General features: G+C 48.0%; 9 protein-coding genes across 9 annotated transcripts; 5 read left to right on the top strand and 4 right to left on the bottom strand.

Annotated features, from left to right (window-relative positions):
• Positions 1 to 610: 610 nt before the first annotated feature.
• On the bottom strand, positions 611 to 1,426 carry PENARI_c052G06219 (A4/G1 family peptidase; the record flags this gene model as incomplete). The annotated part of the gene is made up of 1 exon (XM_022637420.1): positions 611 to 1,426. The coding sequence occupies one exon, from the start codon at positions 1,424 to 1,426 to the stop codon at positions 611 to 613; it is 816 nt and encodes a 271-aa protein (XP_022482729.1).
• A 979-nt stretch (positions 1,427 to 2,405) lies between these two features.
• Positions 2,406 to 7,002, top strand: PENARI_c052G08478 (uncharacterized protein; the record flags this gene model as incomplete). Its single annotated transcript, XM_022637424.1, has 3 exons — positions 2,406 to 2,529; positions 5,468 to 6,040; positions 6,167 to 7,002. 3 exons carry the CDS (start codon positions 2,406 to 2,408, stop codon positions 7,000 to 7,002), a joined length of 1,533 nt encoding a protein of 510 aa, XP_022482724.1.
• An 846-nt stretch (positions 7,003 to 7,848) lies between these two features.
• PENARI_c052G00645 (uncharacterized protein) lies at positions 7,849 to 8,912 on the top strand (the record flags this gene model as incomplete). The annotated part of the gene is made up of 4 exons (XM_022637411.1): positions 7,849 to 7,870; positions 8,055 to 8,133; positions 8,318 to 8,668; positions 8,831 to 8,912. 4 exons carry the CDS (start codon positions 7,849 to 7,851, stop codon positions 8,910 to 8,912), a joined length of 534 nt encoding a protein of 177 aa, XP_022482714.1.
• Positions 8,913 to 10,040: 1,128 nt separating this feature from the next.
• Positions 10,041 to 13,947, bottom strand: PENARI_c052G11570 (uncharacterized protein; the record flags this gene model as incomplete). The annotated part of the gene is made up of 4 exons (XM_022637429.1): positions 10,041 to 10,408; positions 10,467 to 11,244; positions 12,571 to 13,794; positions 13,855 to 13,947. 4 exons carry the CDS (start codon positions 13,945 to 13,947, stop codon positions 10,041 to 10,043), a joined length of 2,463 nt encoding a protein of 820 aa, XP_022482722.1.
• Positions 13,948 to 14,901: 954 nt separating this feature from the next.
• On the top strand, positions 14,902 to 15,961 carry PENARI_c052G07859 (uncharacterized protein; the record flags this gene model as incomplete). The annotated part of the gene is made up of 2 exons (XM_022637423.1): positions 14,902 to 15,316; positions 15,381 to 15,961. 2 exons carry the CDS (start codon positions 14,902 to 14,904, stop codon positions 15,959 to 15,961), a joined length of 996 nt encoding a protein of 331 aa, XP_022482723.1.
• Positions 15,962 to 18,054: 2,093 nt separating this feature from the next.
• Positions 18,055 to 18,987, bottom strand: PENARI_c052G03251 (uncharacterized protein; the record flags this gene model as incomplete). Its single annotated transcript, XM_022637415.1, has 1 exon — positions 18,055 to 18,987. One exon carries the CDS (start codon positions 18,985 to 18,987, stop codon positions 18,055 to 18,057), a length of 933 nt encoding a protein of 310 aa, XP_022482732.1.
• A 730-nt stretch (positions 18,988 to 19,717) lies between these two features.
• Positions 19,718 to 21,008, top strand: PENARI_c052G04805 (alpha/beta hydrolase; the record flags this gene model as incomplete). Its single annotated transcript, XM_022637417.1, has 5 exons — positions 19,718 to 19,750; positions 19,810 to 19,933; positions 20,028 to 20,284; positions 20,334 to 20,815; positions 20,882 to 21,008. The coding sequence occupies 5 exons, from the start codon at positions 19,718 to 19,720 to the stop codon at positions 21,006 to 21,008; spliced, it is 1,023 nt and encodes a 340-aa protein (XP_022482717.1).
• Positions 21,009 to 22,765: 1,757 nt separating this feature from the next.
• Positions 22,766 to 23,535, top strand: PENARI_c052G11967 (uncharacterized protein; the record flags this gene model as incomplete). Its single annotated transcript, XM_022637430.1, has 3 exons — positions 22,766 to 22,964; positions 23,120 to 23,429; positions 23,532 to 23,535. 3 exons carry the CDS (start codon positions 22,766 to 22,768, stop codon positions 23,533 to 23,535), a joined length of 513 nt encoding a protein of 170 aa, XP_022482718.1.
• A 1,761-nt stretch (positions 23,536 to 25,296) lies between these two features.
• Positions 25,297 to 26,363, bottom strand: PENARI_c052G10226 (Zn(II)2Cys6 transcription factor domain-containing protein; the record flags this gene model as incomplete). Its single annotated transcript, XM_022637425.1, has 4 exons — positions 25,297 to 25,890; positions 25,935 to 26,031; positions 26,101 to 26,198; positions 26,259 to 26,363. The coding sequence occupies 4 exons, from the start codon at positions 26,361 to 26,363 to the stop codon at positions 25,297 to 25,299; spliced, it is 894 nt and encodes a 297-aa protein (XP_022482713.1).
• Between the last annotated feature and the right edge of the window lie 459 nt (positions 26,364 to 26,822).

Genomic DNA, 26,822 nt, shown 5'->3' with positions numbered 1-26,822 from the left:
TGTACCTGCGGATGGCCTGTTGTGCCAAGTACCCTTTGGTCTCGCTAGAGTCAACTCTTTCTATCCCTAGCCCCGCGCTGCTAAATGTTATATCTTTCTAGTGTACTCGCAGCTAAACAATATTCCCTTTACTGGATTTCTGCCACCTAGCGGTATAGACACGAAGAAAATAGCCCTAGATCCAGGTTGACGATTGTGATTTCCTAGGCAGAGATAGGACCGAAAGCCTAGATCATGCTAGAAAGCCTACATTAGGAAACTAAGCCTAGTTTCTAGGATAACCATATATACCGTTACGGCTACCAAGGCTCACGAGCTAGGGTTTCGTCGATCGCTAACACTAGATATCGCGTTGATTGATAATTAATGATCGCTCTATATGTATAATGCTCATAGCATGTTACAACCAGGAATTATATATCCGCCTATTAAGGAGGAACCTTATCTCGATAGAGTATAATATATTTAGATCAGAAATGTAAGACTTGCAAATACCCTAAATGTCTCTCACTCGTCAATATACCCGGCACTACCACCAACATCGTAGCTCTTGGTCTAGATCTTTCTTTCGCGGCTTCCTGCACTTGGAAGCCTTAATAGACCTCAACACCTAGACATATTTGACGGTCACACTGTTGGATGTGACAGAGCTAGAAGTGAGAACTTGGTTGTTTTGCTCGATATCAATGAGGGTGGCACTAGATGGACCAACGGTGGAGCCGCCACCCGTAGCCTCAGCGCCCGAGAAGGTCACAGTTCCAAAGTTGGCAAATGGAACGAGAGAATTGCCGGATTCAAAGTCCTCGACAATCCACTCGGCGTTGTACTCGCAAAGAGTACCATCAACGCCACCGGTGAATGTGTGGGTCACAGATTTGCCAGTGGAAACGTTCTCAATAGTAGCGGTGCCAGCAGTTGTAGAAGTAGCATCCACGGTCACCTTGATCACGTTTCCAGCGGCAATGCTGATACCGCTGAAATCGTAGGCATAATCGGGATACCACTCATACCAAGCGTCATATGAGACAGAGCCGCCCTGCACGCAGAAATCGACACCAGTCTGCAGAATAGCAGAGCCGCAGGTATCTCCATCAATGCCAACCCAAGCGGAGGCACAGTATTGAGTCTTCGAGGAACCCCCGGAAGGCGCCTTGGGGGTAGGCACAGTGAACTCCGCCGTGACAGCGGTGTAACCAGTGCCGATAAGCACAGCACCAGCCCAGTTGGAGCTATATTGCTCATGCGAGGTCTTGTTCAGGTGAAGAATCTCATTCGTACCTGGCTTATAAGGCGGGTGGCTTTCTCGGCCGTTAACGCGAGCAAGCTGACGAGCCTCATGACGCGCCTGACGCTGGGCAGTTAAGGGAGCCGCAATGGCTGCAGTCGCAAGGAGTGAGGTGCTGATGACGCCAGTAGAGTACTTCATAGTTGCAATCTGCTAGAACAAATGGAAATCAGAGTCGAGACAGGTAGAGTCTAGGTTAGAGGCAGAGAATCTTGGGAAGTGATGGTGCGAAGAAGAGGAAAGCAAGAGAATCGTCTGTCTTATATAGATATCATGGTTACTTCCCAGTTTACTAACACCCAAATAGGACAACATGATGGAAGAGTATCCAGCATATTCATCATGTCCAATTCATTACCGGGAGCCTGGCGGCACGGGGCTATCAGGTCGATAAACATCATTACAGGAAGACCATAGGCTCATGGATGGCGGAAGATCCAGGCCTATGCGATGAGGAATGTCACGCCGTCGGAGACCGAGAGCTTGGACGAACTAGCTTCAGCACTATATTGTGGGCTGGCACGTAGGGTTCGGCGCAGATTGTGTTTTACGGAATCCGGCTCTTATGGATGGGTCACGACGATAGTGCCAGCGTTGACGAAATCCGGCAAATATTAATTTATTAGCATCGAAAAACGTAGCATGCAACCCTACCTGGTAACCAGATAATCCGCATAATATCTTAATAAAGCTATACACAATAGGCCAGCCCGGTAGGCCTATGAGTAGGGGTGTCATCTCGTGGACACAGCCATGCCCGTCTATCAAAAACAACGAGCAAAAAGGAGGATGAAGATTCGGGATTCCACTGGCAATGCGTACCCCGCCATATGCATGGTCGTTATCGGACAAAAAGACCTGCGAATGCTAACCTGCTATACTTGTAAAAGGCTTGTTCAAGCCGTGACGAGAAGGTTAGCTCCCCACGTTCGGCAAGGCACATCGGGCTAGCCACATGGCACTGTTAGCGCCGCCATTTATTTTCGACCGCTGGGGACCGATGTTGTAGATATCGCGGATGTCCGACGGAGCTGCCAGGCCTAAACTGTGATAAGGCAGCCCTCAGTTTGATAATACGACAGAAGCCAGCCCGAAATGGAAAAGTTTAGCGGATATGACCATGCTCAGATGGGCCGGGGCCAACTGGGCAACGGTTGGCTATTGCCTCGAAAACAACGCTGAAGGTCTTTCAAAAGGGATGTCGATGCGATGTTACTCTGGCGCTGGGGCTAAAAGCGCCCCCGGTAAGCCACGGGAAAGATGCGAGGGCCAAGCTTTGCACAAGCATTACTGCCAGGGACAGAGCTGGAGTGCCGGATGATCAGGAGTATCGGCAATATGCCAGAGATTTCAGATATTTGAACCCTGACATGCCGTACCATGGCGGAAAGTTGCGGTCTTCCGCGATGCGAAGGTGTATAGATAAAGGAGGCGTGTTGACTGGCGTTTGCTTGGTTTAGTCCCTAATCCCCCTCTTTTGGTGCGTCGCAGAGCCATGAACGAAAACCAGGGGAAACTCTGTCCCGCGCGGCGACCAGGTTAGGCGCCACGAATTAGTCGGGGACTTGTTGGTGTGGTCCAAGCCCATCTACGCTAACTTGGTTCGAAAATCACATCCGAAGTTCCCCAGCCGAGTCACCATCAGGAAGTTCACGCCATGATCTCACTACTGCCTTGGGGCTGGCCGTGCAGGTGGACCATGTCACGGGGAGTCTGCACCTCTCCGAATAAATGGCGGCCAGGCATGAATCCGGACAGGACTTACAGAGTCCTGAGTAGGCAATCTAGATACATGAGGCCGAGACTAGGATTATGGCAAATGGTGAGAGAATAATACGTAGAAGGAAACAGTTGTGTGCCCAGTTTCTGAATCGGCCACTTTCTTATTAGAACGCGTAGGCTGCGGCAGAAAATAACTCTAGGAGACAGTGCCTGCAGGGAACGTCTTGGACTTGCCTCTGCGCTGCGCAAAATGACGTGACCCGTTATTTGTTCTGCAGAGGGGTCAACGCGAAGAACAAATGATGGTGGTGAAAGTCCGATTAAACTCGTCGATTTAATGAACTAGTTAAATTCTGAAAATATTCCAAAAAGGGTACCCTACCCCTTGACACCCGTCTCCGTGAGTAAAAGAGGCACGGCCATTTTAAACCTGATTGGCTGTGAGCTCATTCTCGTTCCAAGGTCCGTGCAATTCCTAATATCCTTCACATCCTACTAAGAGATGTTCACACCTCGGCCCCTTTGTTTTCGGTCACCCTACTTTCACCTTGGCATCAACAATATCTTATTGTACACTATCACTACATTGACATTTCAACCTTGGACTCATTTACGGACCGCATACACCAGTCGACGTTTGTCCAGCGCACGGAAGCCTCGGTTGATTGATTGATGTTATCCGCGGACTATGCGAGCTTTACTTTCTATTAGCCAAATTAGGTTGATATGATGAAAGCACGGAGCCGAACTACTCCTAGGTGGAGAAAGGAGTCGTGGCAAACCAATGATTTTGAACAATTTCCCAAGAAGTACGACTGTATGATTGGTGGGGTGGCTACCTAAATCGCATGAGGAAAACAATATTCATCCCGGAGAGATAAGAGTCCTCTGGGGAGCCACCAGAGCCCCACTCTTATCGACATTTGATTAAACTTCCGGTATGGGCCCACGCCCTGTCAGTGCTTGTGCTCGGGAGTTTTCTCTGCATTGGGACAAACTGCGCCCGTGTCTCATTTGACCCAGCGGTTTAACGGCAGCGACGGTGCGTCCACGTCCGTTTTCAATCTCGAATTGGCCGGCGCTTCGGCTTGAAAGGATTCCCATTCCACAGCTTAACAGGGAGCCCGAAATTAAGCCTGGTTGACTAAAGCTTTGGCTCTGAGGTTATCACGCAGAGTGCCCTGCCACATCCCCCTTGGCGCTGGTTCGTCTCAGGGAAACTGAATTGATCGGAGTACAGTCGCATACTTTCACCTAATTGCCACTCTGCCATGAACGAGGAAGAGAAACAAGCATACATGTCTCTACTTCTCGAGAATGCGGTTGTTTACTCTGGAGTATATCAAAAGACCACTTACCAGTATTGCGCATTAACGTCCGCTCGCAAAACCCGACAAGAATTTAACTGAGCGAGGCACTGGGCTGTATCTTCATTCCCATTGGACAAAAGGACAGAAATTTAAAGTTTTCTGGCTTCCTATTAGTTACTATTAGGAGAGCCTGACTCGAAGTGTTCCTAGTTATTGATAGGTAAGTTGGGTATGGACGCATATTGTGTAGGATCAGCTAGTGTCTTGAAGAGCGGTCTGCATTAAAGTATTTAGTCAAAGCTTGGTGTAACCCTATTCCTATATTTTAGTTTGCATGCAGTTAGAGCAGGTGGGAGCTTTTCCTCAATTTTAAATTCCCTTCCCCACTGCGCCCCGGAGGGTCCGAAGGTGTCACGATCTTACGACCCCGATCGAGTAGTTTCTAAGCTCGATATTCGTATTCGAACCCCGACACACCCCTCAAACGTAACGTCAATCTTTTGACTGAGTTTTGTTTCATTTTGAGAACGTTGTACAAAGCACATTGCCATTACGTGTGACTACTGACGATCTTACGTTGTTCGGGCAAACAATAGAAACACAAATACTGTCGAGCGAGTTGCATCGCATTTATTTATAGTTTTCCAGGAGATTATGTACAAAGAACGACGGATCCAGGGATAGCGTCGTGGGTAGTGTCGCTAGCGGGGGTAGGGTAGAGTGACCAGAATACGGTAGAGGTTCTGTGCGCGGCCACAAAGATAGTCGGAAGCAGAAAGGTGTCGCTCCAAGAGTAGCTAGGGATATGATGTCCAGGGTCTGTCCACGCACCGGGCGTAGATTCCCCATGGCCGTTTCAACACGGGGAAGGAAGAATAGATGCTCACCCACCGTCTCGCCGGTTAACTGATGAAACCTTCCAAGCCTAAACTCCACCCAGTAGACCTCTTCAAAAAGAAAGAACGCCGACATATAAAGGAAAAGGTCATCAGCTTGAGTAGCGAAGGACAGAGTTTGGTGCTACTCTTAGGAGCCCATATACTAGTCAGTGACTAGCGCTTCGTCTCCAAAGTAAGATAGGTAAGACTTACTTCGTACGCAACCAGGTCGAGATCGACCGGGATCCCCGCATCTACCTTGTGGCGTCGAGCCAATAACAAGCCTTCTATTGCCGATAAAGCCGCCAAGCAGCAGTACCTTACCGCGCAAGAGGAGCAAGCACTGGTAGAATATGTGCTGCGGTTAGCGGACAATGGCTATCCGCTTCCAGTCAGGTTTCTACGATCGCTCGCTCTGGTCATCGCGCGCCAACGATCCTCGACTTTCCAGATCACAGATCCCCGCCTTGAGATCCGACCTCCGGGAAAGAATTGGCCCCAGGAGTTTTACCTACGCCACCCGCAGTTGAAAGCGCGACGGTTACGAGCGATCGATTGGAAGCGAGATGACCGGCAGATCGAAGACAAAGTCCGACATTGGTTTGCCATCATTGGCCGAGAGCTAGTCGATCCCGCCATTCTCCCGGAAAATGTATATAATATGGACGAGACGGGAGTTCTTCTCAGCGTTCTCAAATCTCTCAAAGTCCTTGTCCACAGAGACGATTTGAGAAAGCATCGAGGGACCACAATGAAGCGGACGCTAGTTACAGCAATTGAATGCATTTCCGCCGATGGCCGGTGCCTCCATCCTCTCATTATCTGGCCGGCCGCCACCAACCGCAGTTCGTGGACCACTCACGCCACCCCCGGATGGCATTTTGCCTGCTCCAAAACAGGCTATACGAACAAAGACATCAGACTGTACTAGGTGGAACATGTGTTCGATCCGCAGACTCGAGATCGAGCAGGCGATCGGCCACGACTCTTAATCTGCGATGGTTTTGGCACTCATGAGTCTCTGGAGGTCATGAAATTTTGCTTTGCTAACCGTATAATCCTGTGTCGTCTCCCCTCTCATACGTCTCACAAACTGCAGCCGTGTGATGTGGGCGTCTTCGGTCCTCTGAAAACGGCATATCGGGCACAGGTTGAGCAGGCATGCCGGGCTGGTGTGAAAACCATCGGCAAGCCACACTTCACTTATCTTTATGATCGCGCCCGAAATGAAGCATTTACACCCCGGAATATACGATCCGCCTGGTCGAAAAGCGGCCTCTTTCCATTCGATCCATCTCGCGTCCTCCGAGAGTTTCCAGCGCCACGAACCGAGGTACAGACCACGATCCCCGTGGTCCATCCGACCGTGTCCTTTAACATCTGTCACACTCCAAATACCTCTGACCAGTACGCTTTGCTTCGTAGCGAGGTAGAGAAAGATACGTGGAATCTAGATAGTGTGTGCAAGAATCGCCTGCGGACACTCAGCCACGCGGCCGAAAAGGTCTTTGCGGAGCGCGCCTTGTTGCTGGAGGAGAACCGAATCCTATTTGAGCAGAATAATGAAAAGACCTGCCGAAAATCTAGTGGCGCGGCAGTTATAGGACACGCGAAAGTGATGAGCTACGAAGATATCGTTGAGGCGCAGCAGAAACGAGATATGACGGTGGCGAAGGAAGATTCCATGAGGAAAAGGAAGTCGAAAGGCAGGGACAAGCCGCCTTCCAAATCAGAGGAGAAGCGCAAAGCTGAGCAGGAGATTCAAGCATGGAATATGAGTGGTTATTGTTCGGTTCTAGATTTATAGACTTGTTCGGCATGTTAGAACTTTTTGTGTTTCCGCCAATTGAGCGCCCAGGAGTCGCTTATAGTAATTTCGTCTAGTCGAGTGTTGGATATTATATATTTCTGCCTGCTCGCGTATCGTTATCTACTATGTAGTGATACCCCAAAGTGTAGTTATCAAAGCTATCGGGATGTAATTATGCCGTAATTATGCCGTCTCTGAAGGCAATCACTGTAAACTGTTTGACAGCCTCACCAACTTACGCTGTTTGTAGTTGTGGCTTGTACTGTAGGGTTGGGTCAGCCAGCATGCCGTTCCCGTGAGGCTGAGCTCCCGAAGGTGCCTTGGGTTCAACCACTACTGCTTAGTCATTGCCGATTCGAGAGGAACGCATCAGCGATCGCGCCACTGCGGCCATTCACCTTCTTGTACCGTCCGGCAACGGCGCAACTTTCAGTATCCCATTCCAATGCATCAACGATGATGACGTTCACAATGATGCTACGAGGAAGCGGATCCGCAGGCATGCAGCCTTGGGGAGAAACAAGGGCAGGAAGATCTCACGCATGTCCAGGAAAGAGGTGTTGACGGACACCACGACCGAATTTCGAGTCCCATTGATAATGGGTGGAACGTCAGTCGAAAGAAAAGAAAGATATGATGAGATCGAGCGCCCGACCGATGATGGGTTGTTTTGCCCTGACCTCTTACCGGGTGAGCCCAAAGGGCTTGTGAAGAAAGGTGAGATCGCACACGCTCAAAATATCACTATCGTATCGCATAGTTAGGTCTGAATGTGGATATTGACGAGTAACGGGAAATTCCAAGTTATCTCCTCCATATGCGCGATGCGATGACGTCTCCACTATGGAGGTCTTGGCGTCCCAGCGTGTGTACAATACATGCTTGTTGACGAAGCCTCTACACCCCAATGGAAATCTTTCCGTGGAAGACATCGGTTGACTCGATTACAGCTTTCCATAGCTCGATGGTGACGGCTCTCTTCTGCCTGGATAAAATAGTGGGTAGATTGGAGAGTAAGTTACAGGCACTGCGTCATGCATCGCGTACAGCCGGCCTGGTGAACCAGAAACTCTCGTTAAAAAGTGCGATCACTGACTCCACCATCGCGGCCGTGATCAGCATGGCCCAGTATGAGCACCACCAGAACCGATTCAAACAGGGTTCTGCTCACGTGCAGGGCCTGTGGCAGATATCTCAGTTGCGTTGTGGGGTATCAAACCTGACTGGAAGCCCTTCTGGCTTAGGGCTAAAATGCTGCCTTACGCCCCCGCAGCCGAACGCACCAATCGTGTTTATACTAATCTTCCTTGAGAATCGATCTTGAGCACTCGTTACAATTAGGCTCACCCACGGTGTTTACGCTTCAAGAGGCCGAAAATGGATACAAACCCCTATCACGATTCCCCAGCATGTGCCTGCAGTCAGATGACTCCATCCTACCTCAAGCCCTCGGGCAATACCCAGCCAGGGCACTGCCAGCCAACTATCGAGATCTGTTCGTCGAAGTGTTGTTTCTGGCATCGTTGCTCAATAGCGCGATACTTGGCAATGCGCCGAAAATGGACGCTGTTGAGCTGTACCAGGATATTATCTTTCTCGGCTACCCTCTGGTCAACCTTAGGCCACTAGGTCTATCCGCGGGATCTCGCGGCTTTAGAACAAGGTACACCTAGGCTTGGCTGCTTTCTTGGTGACATTCCTGCAGGGTGGGATGATCGAGTTGCCCAGAATAATCTTTTAGCAGAAATGCTGGTTTCAGAAGCTCGGCAAGCTTTCAGCGCTGACCTGGATGGGCGGGAGACGTTACTCTGGTTGCTTTTCATAGGAGCAGCCATTTCAAGCCTATGGAAGCATCCTGTGTGGGTTTCAACGGCAACATGCACGTTGCAGAAGACTCAAAGTTATGAGCTGGCAAGACGCTAAGACACTCCTCACTGCGTTTCCGTGGGTTACAGTGCCGACCGTTATTGCCTTCCATGCCAGGAAACAGAGAGATTTTCAAACCCTAGTCACATGATAATCTAATTTACGCGTAGGGAGATCGCCGTTGCTCGTAGTGCCTCGGACGTGCCTCGGATGAGAGTGAAGTCCTGTTCGCGAAATTCAACTTGCTTTCTGATAGCAAATGTTATCTGGAAAATGTTCTCAGGCCTACAATGAAGGTATAGACGAATACACCGAGAGTAGGCATTAAGAAAAGGTCGATTGATATGGATAGAATAAGGCAACGGAAAAAATGCCATTTATTTCTATACCACTGTAAAGATGAAGGACTGTAAATATCAAGGGAAAGTGCATTTTGGCCCGTGGCTGGATAATTTGGACAGTATTCACAAGATATTCGACTCGTTGAATTGCTAGGTACTGATAAGCATGAGGAAAGAGAATAGATTTCAAATTCCAAAAAAGAATGACCACTTGTTATTTAAGCACATCCATCCGGCTCACGGTTGAATAACCACCCCCAAGAATTTGCACAACGAGATAGGCGACTATAGAATGAGGTCAGAAATGATTTGATAGATGAAAAAAGATATGTAAAGGGGCAGGGAGGGCGTGAATACCCACAAGGAAGCAGCTTCGATCATAGCGAAGCACAAAAGCGGAGACCGAGATTTTTCGCTTGTCCCCAGGAATCGATGAAAATTGAGGGAATGGGAAAGGGCGAACGGTAAAAAAACGAGCAGGCTGGAGAGACATAATGACGACAACAGAAAAACACTGAGAGAGTCGAATCAGAATCATGTCAAAGGTCACTACTATCCATATCATAGCAAATACGAAGCTCGCGAAAAGCTAGAACAAGAACATAGTGCATATATCTGAATAGCGCATATATCTGAGGAGTAGGGACAACATCGACAGTGAGGCTAGAGTTTCCACTCTAGCTTTCATGCCGCCTTCGTCACCAAACAGAGGGGAACAAGGATATGAGGTACTCGAAAAAGAAACACACAGAGTTAGACACAGAGTTGAAATAACGTCCAGAAAATGGGATTTTGGGACAATAACTTTAGAACAAAGAGGCACGGGCTCTACTCACTTGCAGCGATAATGAGAGCACGTCCTGCACCGGCCTTCCCGCTTCCACCACCCAGAGTTAAAATATAGCGTAACCAACCCGGCGTCAGCTTTTGACCCTGGCGGTCAAAATCCGGCACTAGGTTGTTGGCAGCCTTGACTTTGCTAAGCTTACCAACATATGGCGGGTAGCGGACGGCAAGCATAGATTCGAGCCAGCTTGGGCTGCTTGTTATAGGCCGTCGGTGCACCCAAATATCGAAACTGGCACGGCCGCGGTATGCGCCATGGCCGCTTTCGCCGACACCGCCGAAGGCTAAGGTAGGTATATGGAGGGCGGCGTCATTGCAAGAGACACTCCCGGATCGAGTGGACGAAATAACTAGATATTAAATTTGTTAGAAAGGCGTGGTGGCTGCGTCAGGTAAACTTGGAGATACTTTTAGCCGCATCTGTCTTAGAGCCGAAGGGATAGAGACCAAGCGGAGTACTCTGCACCTTGTCCGCGAGGCTAATAGCCTCGTCTAAGTTCTGGACGGGTAGAATTGGAATGAAAGGGCCAAAGCTTTCCTCTGTGCAAAGTGAGTCCTCAATAGAATTTACCTGCACAACCGTGGGCTCAATGAAGAGATCTTCCTCGTCTAAGGTGCCTCCATGCAGAATCTCGCCCTTGCTGTTGTCGAGCATAGACTTGAGGCGCTGGAAATGACCCTTATTGATGATGCGTGAGTAGTCCGGAGATTGCTTAGCACCATTAGGGTGGAAGATCTTATAAGCCTTCTTGAACTCCTCCACTACCTGAGGCACGATACTCTGATCGACAAGGAGGTAATTCTGCGAAGTGCATAGTTGACCAGCGTTCACGGTTTTGCCCCAAAGCATACGACGCGCGACTAAACGCGGGTTAGCCGTTTTGCTGACTATGGCCGGGTTAATACCGCCTAGTTCAAGGACCACGGGAGTCAAATGAGGCGCCGCTGCCTTAGCGATAATACGGCCAACATTAGCACCGCCTGTAAAGAAAATCTTGTCCCAGCGCTCGGACAAAAGAGCCTGAGTCTCAGGTACACCGCCCTGGACAATGGAGTAGCAAAGGGGGTCAAGAGACGCGTCGCAGATCTTCTGTATGATAACGGCGCTGTGAGGGGCATTTTCAGATGGTTTGATAACAACAGTATTGCCAGCAGCGATTGCACCAATAGCAGGGCCTAAAGTAAGCTGAAAAGGGAAGTTACTGTACCCTTCGTTATCACTGCAGTAATTATTTCGAGCAGGTGTGGTGAAATGGATCTAATACTACGTTGTGTTTGAAGCCAAGACATTGCCCATAAAACACTTTCACCTTCCATCTCATTCAACTCTGCTGTCTATTTACTCGATAATGGCGCCGTAAGTAGCCCAATTGAAAGGAACTCCAGGCCTCATTTCGAGCGAGATCATATCGGTCTCTATTCTGATAGGTTGTGGGTCACTTATTGTCTCCCACCGACAGGATTGAAAGTAGATACTGTCGGCAAGCTCGATATGAACCCAGAGCCAAAGCCAAATCCACGAAACTCGTACAATGGGTTCAGGTCAGCCTGCAGCAACCTATATGCACACTTAAATAGCAAAGTTTATAAAACTCAATATGGTAAACTGTTCTCCCCTCACAGTTAGGCAGCACAATGACAGGATCTGGGAATCTCAATTGCAAATAAAAAACCTAGATTAGAGGATATAGTAGTGAACGGGACGATGAAGGGATGTATAGCCTGTTCTAAGGATTTGACGAGAACTAGATCGGGATGAGTAGATAATAGTTTCTTATTGGGAGACATGATGACAACCATTCTACCGGATAGTTTTCTCTTTTTCGTTCCCCCGGTCTTGAAATTTCCGCTCAATGGCACCACTAGTTGATCCTGGATCTCTCCTTGGCTTTATCATGGAAAAGACTCCATCCGAATGACAAGAATAAAAGGAGACCCAAAAGCGGTGTGAAATAATTCAAGGGTGGTGGAGTCTGCGGAGAGGTTTGGCGCTCTGAAAGCGCAAAGTGATTTACAACAGGCGTTTATTTCCAGGCAATTAGACTTTGGTTGAGAAATCAAAGCATATCACAGTAAAAACCAAACCATTAAATTTGCTTCGCAACGTCCCAATTAACCGCCAGCACAGACTAGCCGAAGACTGGTACATATACAGCAAGTTTGATGTGCGCACATCCCGTGGGCACTGCCTTATCTCTGTGAATATGAACGCATCAATCACATCGAAGAGTCCAAGAAGTTTCTACTCAATGCGAGGCGAAACGTGTGCTCGATATCTTCTCGGCGAAACCCAGGGCAGCGACCGAGGCAAATGCTGGAATGAATAAGATCTGTTCCTGTTAGAAGGGCAATAGCAACCGATATGGGCTCACTAAGTGCATACAGTCAATAAATAGTCCTACATCCAGGACCCAAGAACCGCTTGGACCGGTATATTTTCGAAGATCCATACTCTGCGCCAGTTTTTGATATTAGTCAGCCATTCATACTTTATTGGCAAACGGAAAAGTACCTGTGTGTCTGATACCCATCCTCCTGCCTGGATTTCCATAAGATCCGCATTATAAGGATGCATATAACCATGGGCTGATTCGTCCATGCCCATGACGTGTTGAGCATTGGCACCTGTTACATTGGAATGCCGGGGATCCATTGAGAATGCGCGGGCGGGAACCCTGCAAAATGCAGTATCTGCACTTAAAAAGATACCTTTCTCCTCAAGATAGCCTTCCACGTCATGTGAATCAAGCCACTCGCCATTGAGGCCAAAATCGGCCAGAAGGTCATGGTCGCTCTGGAAGGATTGTGGCTCTGTTCTTTGATGCACAAAAGCACTAACAAGTTGACTTGTCGGTAAGGCATTCGGAGGAAGGATAGGCTTTCCTGTGCGATCCCTTCGAGGATAGTGAGTCCCAGCGCCCCCTAGCAAGTAGAAGGGCATATCCCATATCTCTGGAGCTTCGTCTAAGCCACTTTCTAGGATTCCTTTCATCTTTTGGACTATAGAATCTCGGGTGGACAGAGTTAACGTGAGCCTGAACACCCGGTTCACAATGTCTGGATCAGAGGTTGGATCTGCCAACAAGTTATATCCGTTTTTCAGACAGGCTCGATGCAACCGGCGTTCAAAGGATGTCTCGCGGAAAGAAGCAGTAGAAGAAGATAAGAGATGTGAGCGGTGCAGAATCTTAAGGAAAGCACCATCATCTATAGCGCATGGCACTAGTTCTGGACGGTTGACAATAGGCAGGCTGGATGTTGGAAAGGATGAATAACTGTGGGCTGACGTTTTGCCCCGTGGGTTGTTTTCCTGGTGGTCGGCACTGTTAGACGAGGAGATTGGACTAGCTAAATGGAAGGCCCCATTGACTGGTCTTGATATGGTCGACCCAAAGTCGTCTTCTGACTCCTGTGAGTGCGTCTGCTGTTGCCTCGCTTGGGTCATAGTCGATGCGATTTCATTCATTTGAATTGTACTGCTGCCCTCATTACTCGAATTTTCAGCAGCAGAGATTGCAAGAATCTGCGTGCGCAATTGTTGCAGCGTTCCTTCAAGAGCCGGTTCCAAAGATAATACACCGGATCTTTCTATTTGACAGTTGTATGCTTGGAACGTCCGATGTAGATTCTGAATCTGTGTCTGCAGATATTCAAGTCGGTGCTGCAAAGACAAGGTTATTGTGTCCTTGCGGTAGCGATAGGCTCGCTGTGCTAGTCGTAATTGTAGCCTTCGGTGCTATAATCTCTCAGAATCCCCTCTGCCAAGAGTATACATGCTGAGTCGTAATAAACCCACCTCAGAAACGGGTACCTTAGTAGTACGCTTCGGTGTTCGTTCCGTAGACGAAACACTTGCACTGCTCATGATACTTCTCCTTGATCGCTGCATTTTCACTCGGTGCGGATGCTAGTATCTCTGCAATGATCGTGGCGAATATTCGTACCTTTCGTGAGAGTCAAGTTGACTAGTTAATGATGTGCGCGATTTGTAATCGTAACAGACCACCTCCCGCACTAAGCCCGTTTCGGCCGGTGGGTACGAGCGTGACCAAGGGTTGACTTTAAGTTGACCGCTTCTACGCTGCATACATATTGCCCCCACTATAATGTACGCCACGTTATGATTTGGGGATATCAGGTGCTAAACCTGAAGGGAAGTGGAGAATCCAAACACTAATACCCGAGTTCCGGGTCCGTATTTATAATCGCAGTTTACTAGATTCCTGATCCACATGAGATCTAGCAAGTTCCGACCAATATGGTCTGCGGGAAATTCTGGTTTTCGGGGGAACGAATTCGTTCAGCGGCGAACACTGAGAGGCTAAGACGGGAGAGAAGAGAGAAAAGAAAAGCGCTGTAACGGTGGTACCTGCCTTCATACCCTTTAGTTTCCATCCTTCGGATCTTTTTAAACTAAGGAGTGTGGCCCTACATCGTTTCCCGGCGTCAACAGTTATTCAGAGGTAGGGGGAGGAGACAGCCTCCGCCTTGCAGCATAGTCTGGATGTCTGCCTTTCTTGTTCGCAGAGTTGAACGTAGAGAAGACAGGGAGGGAAGTGTTTGAATAAAAAAAATCGACCTATGTTTTTAACGTTATATGACGAAACTTCAAAATGCACTCTGCGAATAGATTGTAAACCAATATTATCGGTATTCTTCTTTTAAACAGAGAATCGGCGTAACATCAACCTGATCGGTAAGAGCCTCGGCTATGATTAGTAAACTCATTTGTAATGTGCAAAGCGAAGCGGAGAGAATCCCATAGCGGACATATATAGGTATGTTCCCAGTGCTCCAATCGCGACTCACAACTCCCCGGACATCCATTCAGTCTTCTTGTATCATGGCAGGGGAATTAATTTTTATCACTGGTGCCACGGGCTTCGTCGGTAGTGCCACGGCTCTCGCTGCTCTCGAGGCAGGTTACCGACTACGAGTATGCGTACGAAAGGCGTCAGAAAAGCTCCAAGCCCTGCTATCGAAGTATAGCGAGCAGGTTGAATATGTTACCATACCAGATCTGACAGAGGAAACAGCTTTCCAAGGAAAGTTAAACGGAGTCGACTACATTCTGCACCTGGCCTCCGCTATCCCTCGAGGCACAGACAAGAAGGACTATTTCATCCCGGCTGTGAAAGGAACAACTGTCTTGCTGAAGGAAGCTGCCAGCGTCGCAAGCATCAAGAAAGTCGTCGTGACATCGTCCAGAGCTGCTCTGGTTCCGCTCACTGGAGTGCCTGCAGGCGGTATTGTGAAAGGTAGGTCACTCTGGTTTGATAATTCTCGACATCAGCTGACTTTACATTTTCCTTCTTTTTACAGAGGACAATGATTGGGACTTGAGCGTGGACGAGAATGCAAGCTTCGAGGTTCCCACCGACTCTGATGCCACGGCTTTCAGACTATACCACGCATCAAAGCTGCTGTCCAACAACGCAGCTTGGAGCTTCTGGCAAAACGAAAAACCCCACTATTCATTGGTGTCACTTCATCCAGCCTTCGTGCTGGGGCATAACCTAGTCCAGTCATCTCCAGACGAAATTGGATCCAACAGTGTTCTCTGGAAGCCTATCATGACGGGCACTTTCGGCCGTTCGGTTGCTGGAGTGCATATCCAGGATGTTGCCGAAGCACACATCAAAGCCCTGAATCCGGATATCCCGGATGGTTCAAAGTACCTGCTGGCCGGCAAACCAATAACTTGGAAGGAGGTCGCTCAAATCGTGCACAGGGACTATTCTAATGTCGGTACAAAGATTAGTATGGAGGTTGAGGGGGGAACAATGCCCTACGACAACACCAAAGCAGAGCAAGAACTTGGGATGAAATGGCGCTCCTGGGAGCAAATGATTCATGAATTGATGGATCAACAGCTTGGCTTGGTCAAGGAATCAACCATGTAAATCTTAAGACGGGTTCAAGGAGTGTTTAAGGAGTGTTGTGATTCAGAGGATATCAACGGGGGAAATATAAGGAGCCTGGTCCATCGGATTCTTGTCGGCATTGGTAGACATGAACCAGTGGAAAACATGAGAACTTCTCAAGGGAACAATACGTCTGGGTAGAAAGCGCGCGATGTTCATCATATTGCACCGATATTTTTAGTACAGAGAATGTTAATATCGTCATGAGTCCAAAATACGTGAATATGGCCTACGCGCCCAGAAGGCAGATCACGTGGCAACAATAGCTAAACACATGACCTGAGGAGCAGCATACCGTCAGGGAAGAACACTGCGTTACTATTGGGGGACTACTTCGTTATAGCTGACTAAGTTGGGCCGCACCGGAAGGAAACGGCACAATCCTAACAGTTTGAAGGCCCCCCCAAACCTTGAAACCCCCGGGGACCTTGAACCCCCCTCAAAACCTGAAGCTCGCATCCCATGTCACTCGCTGGTTTGCCTCAAGCGACGCGTTGCTTCTGCATTTACTAGTTTCTCTAGTGATGAGACGATGCAATAAACGTCCGCTTGATGCCTGGAGCTTTTACCATCTCGGTAGGCTGCGCCCAACCGTGTTTCTTGGGGTCACAAGAGTTATATCCACGGCCTAGCAAGCAACCAGACCACCACCAGAGCGCCGACTAGTTTCAACCCTTGAATGGTCGCTCGAGAATGATAGGTTACAAATGAGACGAACTCGGCTACGTAAGGCACAACAACATGGAAAACTCAAACAACGTCACCCTCGCCCCCTTCGTCCCCCAGGGCCAACCTCACTAAAAACTTCTTTCTCACACTCTTCTGTCTTCTGTCTGCAGAGCCAATGCTTGAAGTGTCCGATGTAGATTCTGAATCTGTGTCTGCAGATTTTCGAGTCGGTACTGCAAAGACAAGGTTATTGTCTCCTTGCGGTAGCGATAGGCTCGCTGTGCTAGCCGTAATTGTAGCCTTCGGTGCTATAATCTCTCAAGATCCCGCTGGCCAAGAGTATACCGTCTGAGTTCTCTCAAACCCACCTCAGAAACGGGTACCTTAGTAATACGCTTCGATATTCGTTCCGCAGACGAAACATTTGCACTGATCATGTTATTACTCTTGGATCGCTGCATGTTTAATCGAGGCGGATGCTAGTACTCTGCGCAGTGGTGGCGGCGAGATTTTGGTCGCTGTCGTGAGAGTTAATTAACTTAGTTGATGGTGGCCACGATTTAAAGGGAGAAAATTTATTGGTTTTAGTGGGGTTGCCTCACGCTGCCCACGCTGCCTCACATAAAATCCGCACCGACATTACGATAGGCTTCTTCTTCCTACAACTGCCTCGTAAGAGTCAGTTGCTTACCTCTGGTGGAAGCTCGATATCTATCACGCAATCGATACTTGACTATGTCCCTCCCACCCCCCTCTATATAGAGAAGCCAGCCTTGCAATACAGACACAGTGCCTCCCGACAAGGGAACGAGGGCGGGCCACGTCTGACGCTACTGCGTTACGGCCAAACTGTACACGTTCCTGTTCCCATCTTGGCTGAGAGATGTCACTAGTAAAGCGGGCCATTTACGCAAGTACAGTATTGCAACTCATGATTTAAAGCCAATAAATGCACTGCCGTTCCCATTACGTGCACATAGCTGAGAATACAGGCTATAATTATGTGAATGGGCATGCATACGTGGTTATCTTATTCATCTGCCGAGGACGATCTGTAACGTAATTTTTTTATAGTAGGTATTTACCACAGTATACAAGCTTGATCCATTGAGGCTCAGCAGTGGAACGCCGATTAGGACAATGAATTATAGCAGTCCGAGTCGATGACTCCAGTCTGTTTACCTACATCATCTCTGGAAGCTGTCAAAATCTTTCCAAGAACTCCTTGGTCTCAGGCTGAGGTAGCGTAGTGCAGACTTTGATCCAAATCGGGAAAATATCTTTTGGCCACGTCATAAAACTTATCAAAATTAGATAGCTCATTGTTTATGGTAAGTATTCCACCAAGTCGCCAGGTAATGTCCTAGTTCGCATATAACAATACATTAGTCTTCGGGCCGTTGCTACTTGGCAAACTCCTCAATAGTCTTCTCAAAAGGCTCGGCATCCCTTCCCAGAATCTCTCCCAATGATGTGGTCACGCCAGCTGCCTCTCCAGCCCGAATGGCTTGCCAAGCAGTGTCCAACGTGTTTATCTGCTCAGTACCGAAGTACGCCTTGATCTGTGGCAGACTTTTGTACTCCTCGAGGCTGACTGCTTGGATGTTGATGTCCTTGCCTGTTGCTCGCGAGAGAACCTCGACGGTCTCGGCCCATGTCCAGGACTTTGGGCCAGACAAGGTAACAATCTTGTTGGTGTATTTAAATGCCGATGGGGATTTCGCATATGAAGCGATTAGGCGTGCAGACGCTTCTCCCAGTTCATCTTGCTTGGCCCAGCTAACACCAAACCCATTTCCTTCTTGCGGAATTCTGATCGTAGACGGTGGGTTCTTGAAGTCTTGGAACCCAGCATAAACCGGAAATGACTCGCTGTAGAGTCCTTCGCGAATACTCGTCCATGAGAGTCCTGAATTGGTACGAGCAAGTTCTTTCAGGTGCGCTTCGCTGTCGAGATGCGCTGCCATGACTTCTGCCTTCGCAGATTCTGCATTGATTGATGCGAAGGCCAGAGAAGAATAGAAGATATGCTTGACTCCAGCTTTTTGCGCCGCATCGAGCGCTTTCGTTTGAACTTTGGTCCTGTATAGGTGGACGGAGCTGGGGAAGGATATCAAGAAGAGGACATCAACCCCGGTAAAGACAGCTTGAAGCTCTTCAGCGCTGGATTCATAAGAAGCCTGGCGAACAGTGACCCCGTTTTCGACATATTTCTTGGGCACTTTCTCGGGATATCGGTTGATGAGCGTGACTTGATTGTTGGGAACTTGAGATAGAAGATTGGTATATGTGCTGGTACCAAGCCCCCCAGAAGCGGGGAAGATTCCGACGCGCATCATGCTCGAAACGCAGATGTGAGTTTTGATTTGTGTTGGTGTTGCTTGGCCTTTATCGACTTTACAATGAGGGCATGTTATCATCAAATTTGAAACAGAGGGGGTTCAACTAGCATTTTAATCAGCCCATGGAGCTCATCTGACTAATCCATCTGCCCATATGATCTTACGTTTCGTCGCGAAACCACCACTATAATAGGCTGATAAATCAATGATCACTCATCACGGCAGATAGGGCGAGAAACTAGCGTCGATCTGTTTTATTCCCGGTTCCTTATTACTCTGCCAGCTTGTTATAGACCAGCACGCAGCACGGTTTTGATCACTCATCAAAAGAACCACATTTATAAGCGATTCTAAGGAGCCATCGAATTATTACGAGACTAGTGGGGGCCGCGAAGCTGTTTTACAAGTTTGCTCTCTGATACTACCCCCTCAGAAACTTACCAGACACACACCACCGCCACTCTCACGGAGGAAAGGTCGGAGTAAGGTTTGCGGATTACTCAGATTTCTCATCAACTAGAAATCGATGATGTCAACCGTCCGAGGATTTCCTCATCATGTCGGTTAGGCCATTGCCATTATTACCTCAAGTGGCCTGTTGTCCAAAGCAAAGGCCAGCTGTTATAAATGACAGACGGCAAACGCGAAATGTCCTCCCTTCCCAGTTAATCCATAGCGTAACGGGACCCGAACCCATTACCCACAAGTTGCAGCATATTGTACAATGGAGACACTGATAGCAGAGTCATGGTTCAAGGTGACAAAAACCCGGCTGCAACGCAACCATCCCTGTCCGGCTCACAAATTTGGATCTAGGTGGAAAATGCCATAGGCCAACGCCCTCAATTGACCGGCGACGCTTATGCTATGCGCGCGCAGTATAAAGCTCTAGATGATCAGGCTAATGCAACTCGAGTCATTTCGCCGAACGTTACTGTTGGTATGCAAGAGCAGGCCTCACGTTGCTATCCCCGTGTAGAGGATTCCATACCTCTGCCCACTGACTGCGCACTCTAACATATAACATATAACAGAAGATAGAAAGATCACACCCCAGCTGACGGTGAGAATCTACACGCCGACTGTTGGCCATGCCGACACCCATCCACTTCCTGTCGGACTGTATTTCCACGGGGGCGGGCTTTGCTGTGGAGACTTGGACTCCGAGGACACTTTCTGCAGGCAGGTCGCGGAACGCCTGCCTTGTGTGATAGTTTCGGTCGGCTATAGACTTGCACCGGAATACAAGGCTCCCGCCCAGCTAGATGACGCCGTGGAGGCGTGGAACTGGGTAGGTTACAACGTCCACCGGAAATATGAAAAAAGGCTTAACAGTCTAGGCTTATATGAACGCGCCTGCCTTGAACGGCAATCGTGAGAGATATTTTGTTGTTGGACAAAGTGCAGGAGGTAGTCTTGTTCTTACGCTTATGCGCCGGCTGATCTCGCTGGGCCGCAGAGACGAAGTCAAGGGCGTCGCAGCCATCGTTCCATTCGCCCTCCACCCCGACGCCGTGCCCTCACGCTATGTTGACCGGTACCGGGCCTTTGAGGAGTGTGCTGATAGTCCAGTCAGCACAAAGCAAACCATGAGCCGTTTCTACAGTGAGTTTGGCACCGAGTTCGCTGTATCCCTTTGCTGCATTTCGCTCACTGTCGCCGTTATAGACGCGATCGGGGCGCAACCCACCGATCCCGACGTTTACATTCTCAACGCTGAGTCGGAACTGCATCAATTCCCACCGACATACCTTGCCGTCTGTGAGATCGACCCTATTCGAGACGACGGCCTGATACTCCATGATCGCTTGAAGGCATCCGGGTACGTTTGTTTCTGTTTGCAGAACGCGCTATATAGATCCTTCGTCCTAATTTTGGCGTCTGATAGGGTCCCGGTCCAGCTTGAATATTATAGAGGCTTGCCCCACGTATTCTGGGCGTTTGGATGTCCTGCGCCGAGTGGCGAGTTTGTGGGGGATGTTGTGAAAGGCATCAAGGCTTTCACGCATTCTTGACTGATCTTGTCGCTTAAGAGCAAGTAAGCCTCCACTGCTGGAGAATGACAGGCCTGTTTGATAATGGATCTATGAACCAGGACATCAGTCAATACTGAAAAATAACCACCTGGCCACAAGTCGAATGTTCTGTGAGGTGTTTAGGAACCATGCAGTAATCCATATCCTGTAGACGAATAGGAATAAGGTCTTATTTGGACTACAAGAAGTTATTCAATGATGTTCAAGATCATGCTTCATCTTAGATTTTCGGATATCGCGACATCTCCCCTAGGATTGAAAGGCTACCACCCCCGTTACCACGCTTGAAGCAAGGATGAGATACTTTCAAGTAGTGGTCAGATCAAGCGTATGAGACATCAAAGTGATTATACATGAAGTCCCTTGGCTTCAGGATAAGGTCGTCTGAATGCGGCAAATTGCAGCGTATATATATTTTTGAATTTATTCGTACCTTGGTAGTCCACCAAGCGCTATATACTACAGTATACTGATAACATTGAGAGTTTTGAATATTACGGTTGTTCTTACATAAAATTGAGATTTTAAGGAGAAAGACGAACAGACAAAAAGCGGAATTGGAGTCAGTGAAAGAGTACAGTAACTTGGAAATTTTTGGCAGATATAGAATGTACATGGCGGCAATCCTTCCTCTATGAAAGAAGACATGGCCGCTAATCTCTGACAAATAAATTCCATGTGAACTCCGGCGGAATAATGCCGGTAAATGTCAGCAACAGACTGCCTTTCTCATTCGTGAACCATATTTGTTTGGCTGTTCATGGCGTCACCTAGTAGATCGTGGAGGGCGGAGATAGTGTTAGTGATGAGCAGATCAGCCGAGGCCAGGAGTGGGTCGTCTCGCTAAACATACTTTCTAGAAACCTCAGCAATGGACCTATCCAACTAGTGACTGATTATGTTAGAGTTAGACCTTGACTAGTCAATGTAGCTACCGTAGTGTGCGATGGAATAAGGTTCCCCTACGAAGATGAGCGATCATATCGGTTCTTGGCCGACGTCAGAGGTCTGATCTGACGTTTAGTGGGGAAACCACCACTATCTGGCTGATAAATCAATGATCACTCATCACGGCAGATAGGGCGAGAAACTAGCGTCGATCTGTTTTATTCCCGGTTCCTTATTACTCTACCAGCTTGTTACTAGACCAGCACGCAGCACGGTTTTGATCACTCATCAAAAGAACCACATTTCTAAGCGATTCTAAGGAGCCATCGAGAATTATTACTAGACTGGTGGGGCCGCGAAGCTGTTTTACAAGTTTGCTCTCTAATACCACCCCCGCAGAAACTTACCAGACACACACCACCGCCACTCTCACGGAGAAAAGGTCTGGGTAAGGTTTGCGGATTACTCAGATTTCTCATCAATTAGATAGAGCAACCCCACTCTGAGGGGTGGATCGCTTTTTCTGGTGTGAGATTTGTAATTGGGGCGGGAAGTTTACCGGAACTACTACCCTGTAAGGCACGAAAATTTTCAACGATGAGAGCTTACCTGATTATAAATGCGAGTGGATTTTGGCTTCGGCCCGAGGTTCTGTTAGATGATGTAATCAATGACTTATTTCGGGACGCACTGTGAGTGTCGCCATTTGGGTTTTTGAATGATTAGTATGAGGCGGGAGAGAGAAAGTGGATGAGGGAAGATTATATATAAGAAGTTCAATTCCAAGCTCTTCAATCTCACATACAATTTCTCATCCTTCAATTTCACAATTAAACAACACAGCAAAAATGCCCTTCACCGAGTTCGTCGTCCCAACATTGAAGACAGATCCCGTAACGGAAGCAACATTCACCACCGAGATCGCACCCATTCTCATCACAATCCTTGAAACACATGCCACTCCTCCCAAGTCCAAATACTTCGGGAAGATTCTCCTCGAGAATGGCAATGATGTGTCGGGGGACTTCAGACTTTGCGTTGGGCTTGGTTCGTCATTTACTCTTCCTTCCCCTTTTCTTTCCCTTTCCTCCTTTCCTTTACTCTTACTGTCATCACCTCCGTCCCCGTCCTACTACCATCCCTTTCCCTCCTCTTAGCGCTCGCGCAAATTTGAACATAGTCTGATGCTGATTCTTCGACAGAGTGGGAAGACGCCTCGCATTTCAACACCTTTGTCGCATCAGACAATTTCCAGAACTTCAAATCCATCGTGAAGCCTCACTCTGTTGCACCGCCAGTCCCACAGCTATATAACACGGATTTCGGGCCGAGTGAGGTGTTTGGGAGTGCATTGACGGAGGTGTGGCAGGTGAAGATCGGGGAGGGGGATGAGAAAGTAGTGGAGGCCAAGGGGACGTGGGAGAAGTTTGTTAGTGCGGTTGCAGAGGCGGGTGGTGTGAATGAGAATGGCGATAGTATTCAAGGGACGAGTCTAAATCTAGAGGAGAAGAGGTGGGTTGGTGTGTTGGGGTGGGAGAGTAGTGAGGTGAGCTTGAAATGTCCCTTAATTTTTGTTGGTGGGTTGAGAACAGTTGGCTGACTTTGAGATTTTAGATGAGAGAGAAAGTACTTGGGAGTGCAGCTGTGAAGGAAGCGAGGAAGAGCCTTGATATATTGGTGTGGAATACGTTCGTTACTGCATTTGCGAAGTAACTGTAGACAGCTAGAGAAGAAATATGGAATACTCCACACTTGGAAACTCAAACACATTACTCAATACGCATATCCACACGAACAAATCGAATCAAGCAGTGAAGCCCTGTCTACAACACCCTTTGAAAGCTTTCGTAGGATAGTATATCAACTTGACAATCTCAGAGAAGAGGGAAACGAAACGAAAGTAAAATTATATTAAGCTGTAGTGCAATAATTAAGACGTCAGTGTAGACCATACAGTAATATGATCCAATCGCACAAAGACTTGCGGATCAGGATATACTGTAGCAGAAATCTAGTCGCGCGGCTAGTGAATTGTGCTTTTATTGCACTGGTGAAGGTTGTTTCCTTTGATTACTTCTTGTCCGTGCTTTAACTGGACAATCCAATGCATTTTCTGGTGCGCAGTCACGTAAGATGTGAATGATGCCGCGATTAGAGCGTTGCTGTACTTACTTAGTTTCCAACGGTTGTTTCTTGACCCACGGATCTAAGCCTCCATCTCGTTAAGTTCAGTCGAGAGATCCTTTGGAGCCAACTGAAGCTATATTCTAATGTTAGAATGATGGTGAGATTCAAACGGCCTCGTGGTTGAACTCACTGTCGCTTTTATGGATAGATTTGTGCTCGCATCACGAGACGGAGACGGTCGATAGCCCTCCACGAGACACGGTACCCGCAGAGGATCGATGGAAAAGGGGGGTGAGAACGTGACGGTTCATTTCTTGATTGAGTCTCTAGTTCCGGTCTCAGAAACGGCACTTAAAATCTTCGCTCTGGCGGAAACAAGTCCACTATAAGCGGGAAGTAACCAGCTAGCGGCTGCTACTTCCTAGGGATGGGGCATTTGATCGTGCCGTGCCGTAAGCTACAGGCAAGAAACAAACAATTGACCAATAATTTAAAGTATTCACTGACAGCAATCTCCAGACCTGTAACCGGTGGGAATTGGCCAGGATTGTGCTCGGCTCACCAAATGTTCAAGAAAAAACTATAACCGAACCAGTACATCGACTTTTTTGCCTCGATCAAAGGTGGTTGTAGTTTTTCTTCAATGCGTCATTAAATTTCTTGGAGAATTGAGTCTAGGCCCTCTACCTACTCAGTTCAGCCTATCTATAAACTCAATGTACATTGGAAATAGCTTAGCCGTTTATGCCGAACAGTTGGTTCATTATAAAGGGGAGGTAAACGGTGATGATAGAGAACGGTTGCCTGTGAATTCTCTTTCCGCTTTTAAACACTTTTCTTAAACATCCACCCTTCTTAGATGTCCACTGTTGTATTCAACCATTCAAGTCTTAAATCAAGGAATTATTTAAACAACTGAAAGGTATTTCCACATCTATCAGTAGAATTTGTGACTGGCCTTGCATGTCGATAGTCGAGGGTTACGGCTAAATTCGACAACAGCTAAATCCCGGTTCAGTGACAAGATAAACTATGTCTATTTACTCAGACGTAATTACGTAGGACGCATTGGCTCGCCTCAATTTACAGAAAGGGGTATAGGACGACCAAAATCATGTAGAATACAAAATAAATGATATATTGGGCCATATAATCCTGACGCTTAATTTCAGAAGATGCATCACGACAATCAGCCCGTCGTTTAGCTCCACTAATATTTTCAATGTCGTGCATACCTGAAAGTTTGCTCATGTCATAGAATCTTAATCAAAGAAATTATCGTCGAGTCTTCTTTGAGAAGTAAGTCTAAGCTTTTTTTGAGATCACTAGGATGAGCGTCATCCGTCGACATCGGGAAATCAGATGCAGGTGAGGGGATAGGGCTGTTCAAGCGCAAATCCTCATGTATTGCCATATAAGCTGGATCCATTTCATCAAACAGATCAAGGTCGTTCCAAACGGGCCATTCCTGGGAGACGCTGTCTACGGCCAATGAGTTATGGATTCCTTGCATACACAAGGCTTCTTGGCACTGTAGATAAGACATAGTGGCGTCAACAGCAACCGCCTCCGTCGACGGTTCGGAGCCGTCCTTGGTTGAGGTGAGTTGAATTGAAAGGTTGCATGTCGGCATAGCCGGGCTCATGATACCTTGGGAGTATGCAGAAGTGAAGGTGTTGGGTAAATGGAGACAAGCGACAGGGGTGTCAGTACTGGTAGAGCTGCCATCGGAGGGCTCCTGGATCCGTATCCCATCGTGGAGCCATGGGCTGTATTGTAGAGCGTCGAGGCTCTCCTCAAAGCGCTCACCCTTTGCATTGTCGATAATGCCAAGATATGTGAGCAGCTGGTGTGTAAGCGAGTGATCATTGAGCACGGGCTTCAACTGACTGTCAGGCCAGCAGCCTTGCCCTTGACAGTACGAAGGTAAAGCTCCTGAAGACCATGGACAAGCCAGATTTGCTGCTGTTCAAGGATCTCAACATACCTAACCCGGGGAGAAAAATATAGTTAGCGAAGACTATAGGCAATTCGTTTGGTATAATGTTCGGCTCACCCGTTGGGGTATACACTATCGTAGGCCTCCTGTCGCCCCCCGAAGACGCAGATGGTGTTATCGACACGACAGCGTGAGCACGGGCTATCTCCACTGCACTTTCTTGGTTAGTCTAGCTCAGTGCGGTGACCATTATACTCTCCTCCCTTGACACATACTTTGGATTTCTTCAGGCGACAGCGATCGCAGGCCTTGCACACGCGCTTCCGCACATTATCCTGCTGCGAGTGGTGATTTGATGGCTTGCATTGACGATCTGTCATTGTGTGTTTGTATGCGTGTTTATAGATGATGGAAAACAGATTGGGCGTTCAGTCAGATAACCCAAGGCAAAGAGGAAAATTGTATAGACGTGAGCAGTCAACGTCTCTCGTCCAATGCTCGATGGTCCCTCGATAACACTCCTGTAGCTCCCTGAATGATCGGTGCCAGCCAGTGATTGATCCAATGAAGATGTTGGTGTGTGAAAACAACCCCTATAAGAGTCCAAGGACTGGGTGAGGGAGGTGGTTTCTCAAGGATGCACCATGCGAAGCATCTGTGAAATAATGACGTACGTATATCTCATGGAAGAGAACAGCTTGAACCAGGCTGTTCCTTGTGTTCATTGCTCTGCATTTATTTAAATCTCAGAGTTTTACTTCAAGCCTCTTTCCCGACTAAATCAAACCTTGTCTGCGAAATGCCGATTAACAAAAACTCATTGTTATATGAGCTCGGAG

Source organism: Penicillium arizonense (genome assembly GCF_001773325.1).
Source record: "Penicillium arizonense strain CBS 141311 chromosome Unknown PENARI_contig052, whole genome shotgun sequence".
Classification (NCBI taxonomy): Eukaryota; Fungi; Ascomycota; class Eurotiomycetes; order Eurotiales; family Aspergillaceae; genus Penicillium; species Penicillium arizonense.
This window is presented reverse-complemented; position numbering and strand designations above follow the sequence as displayed.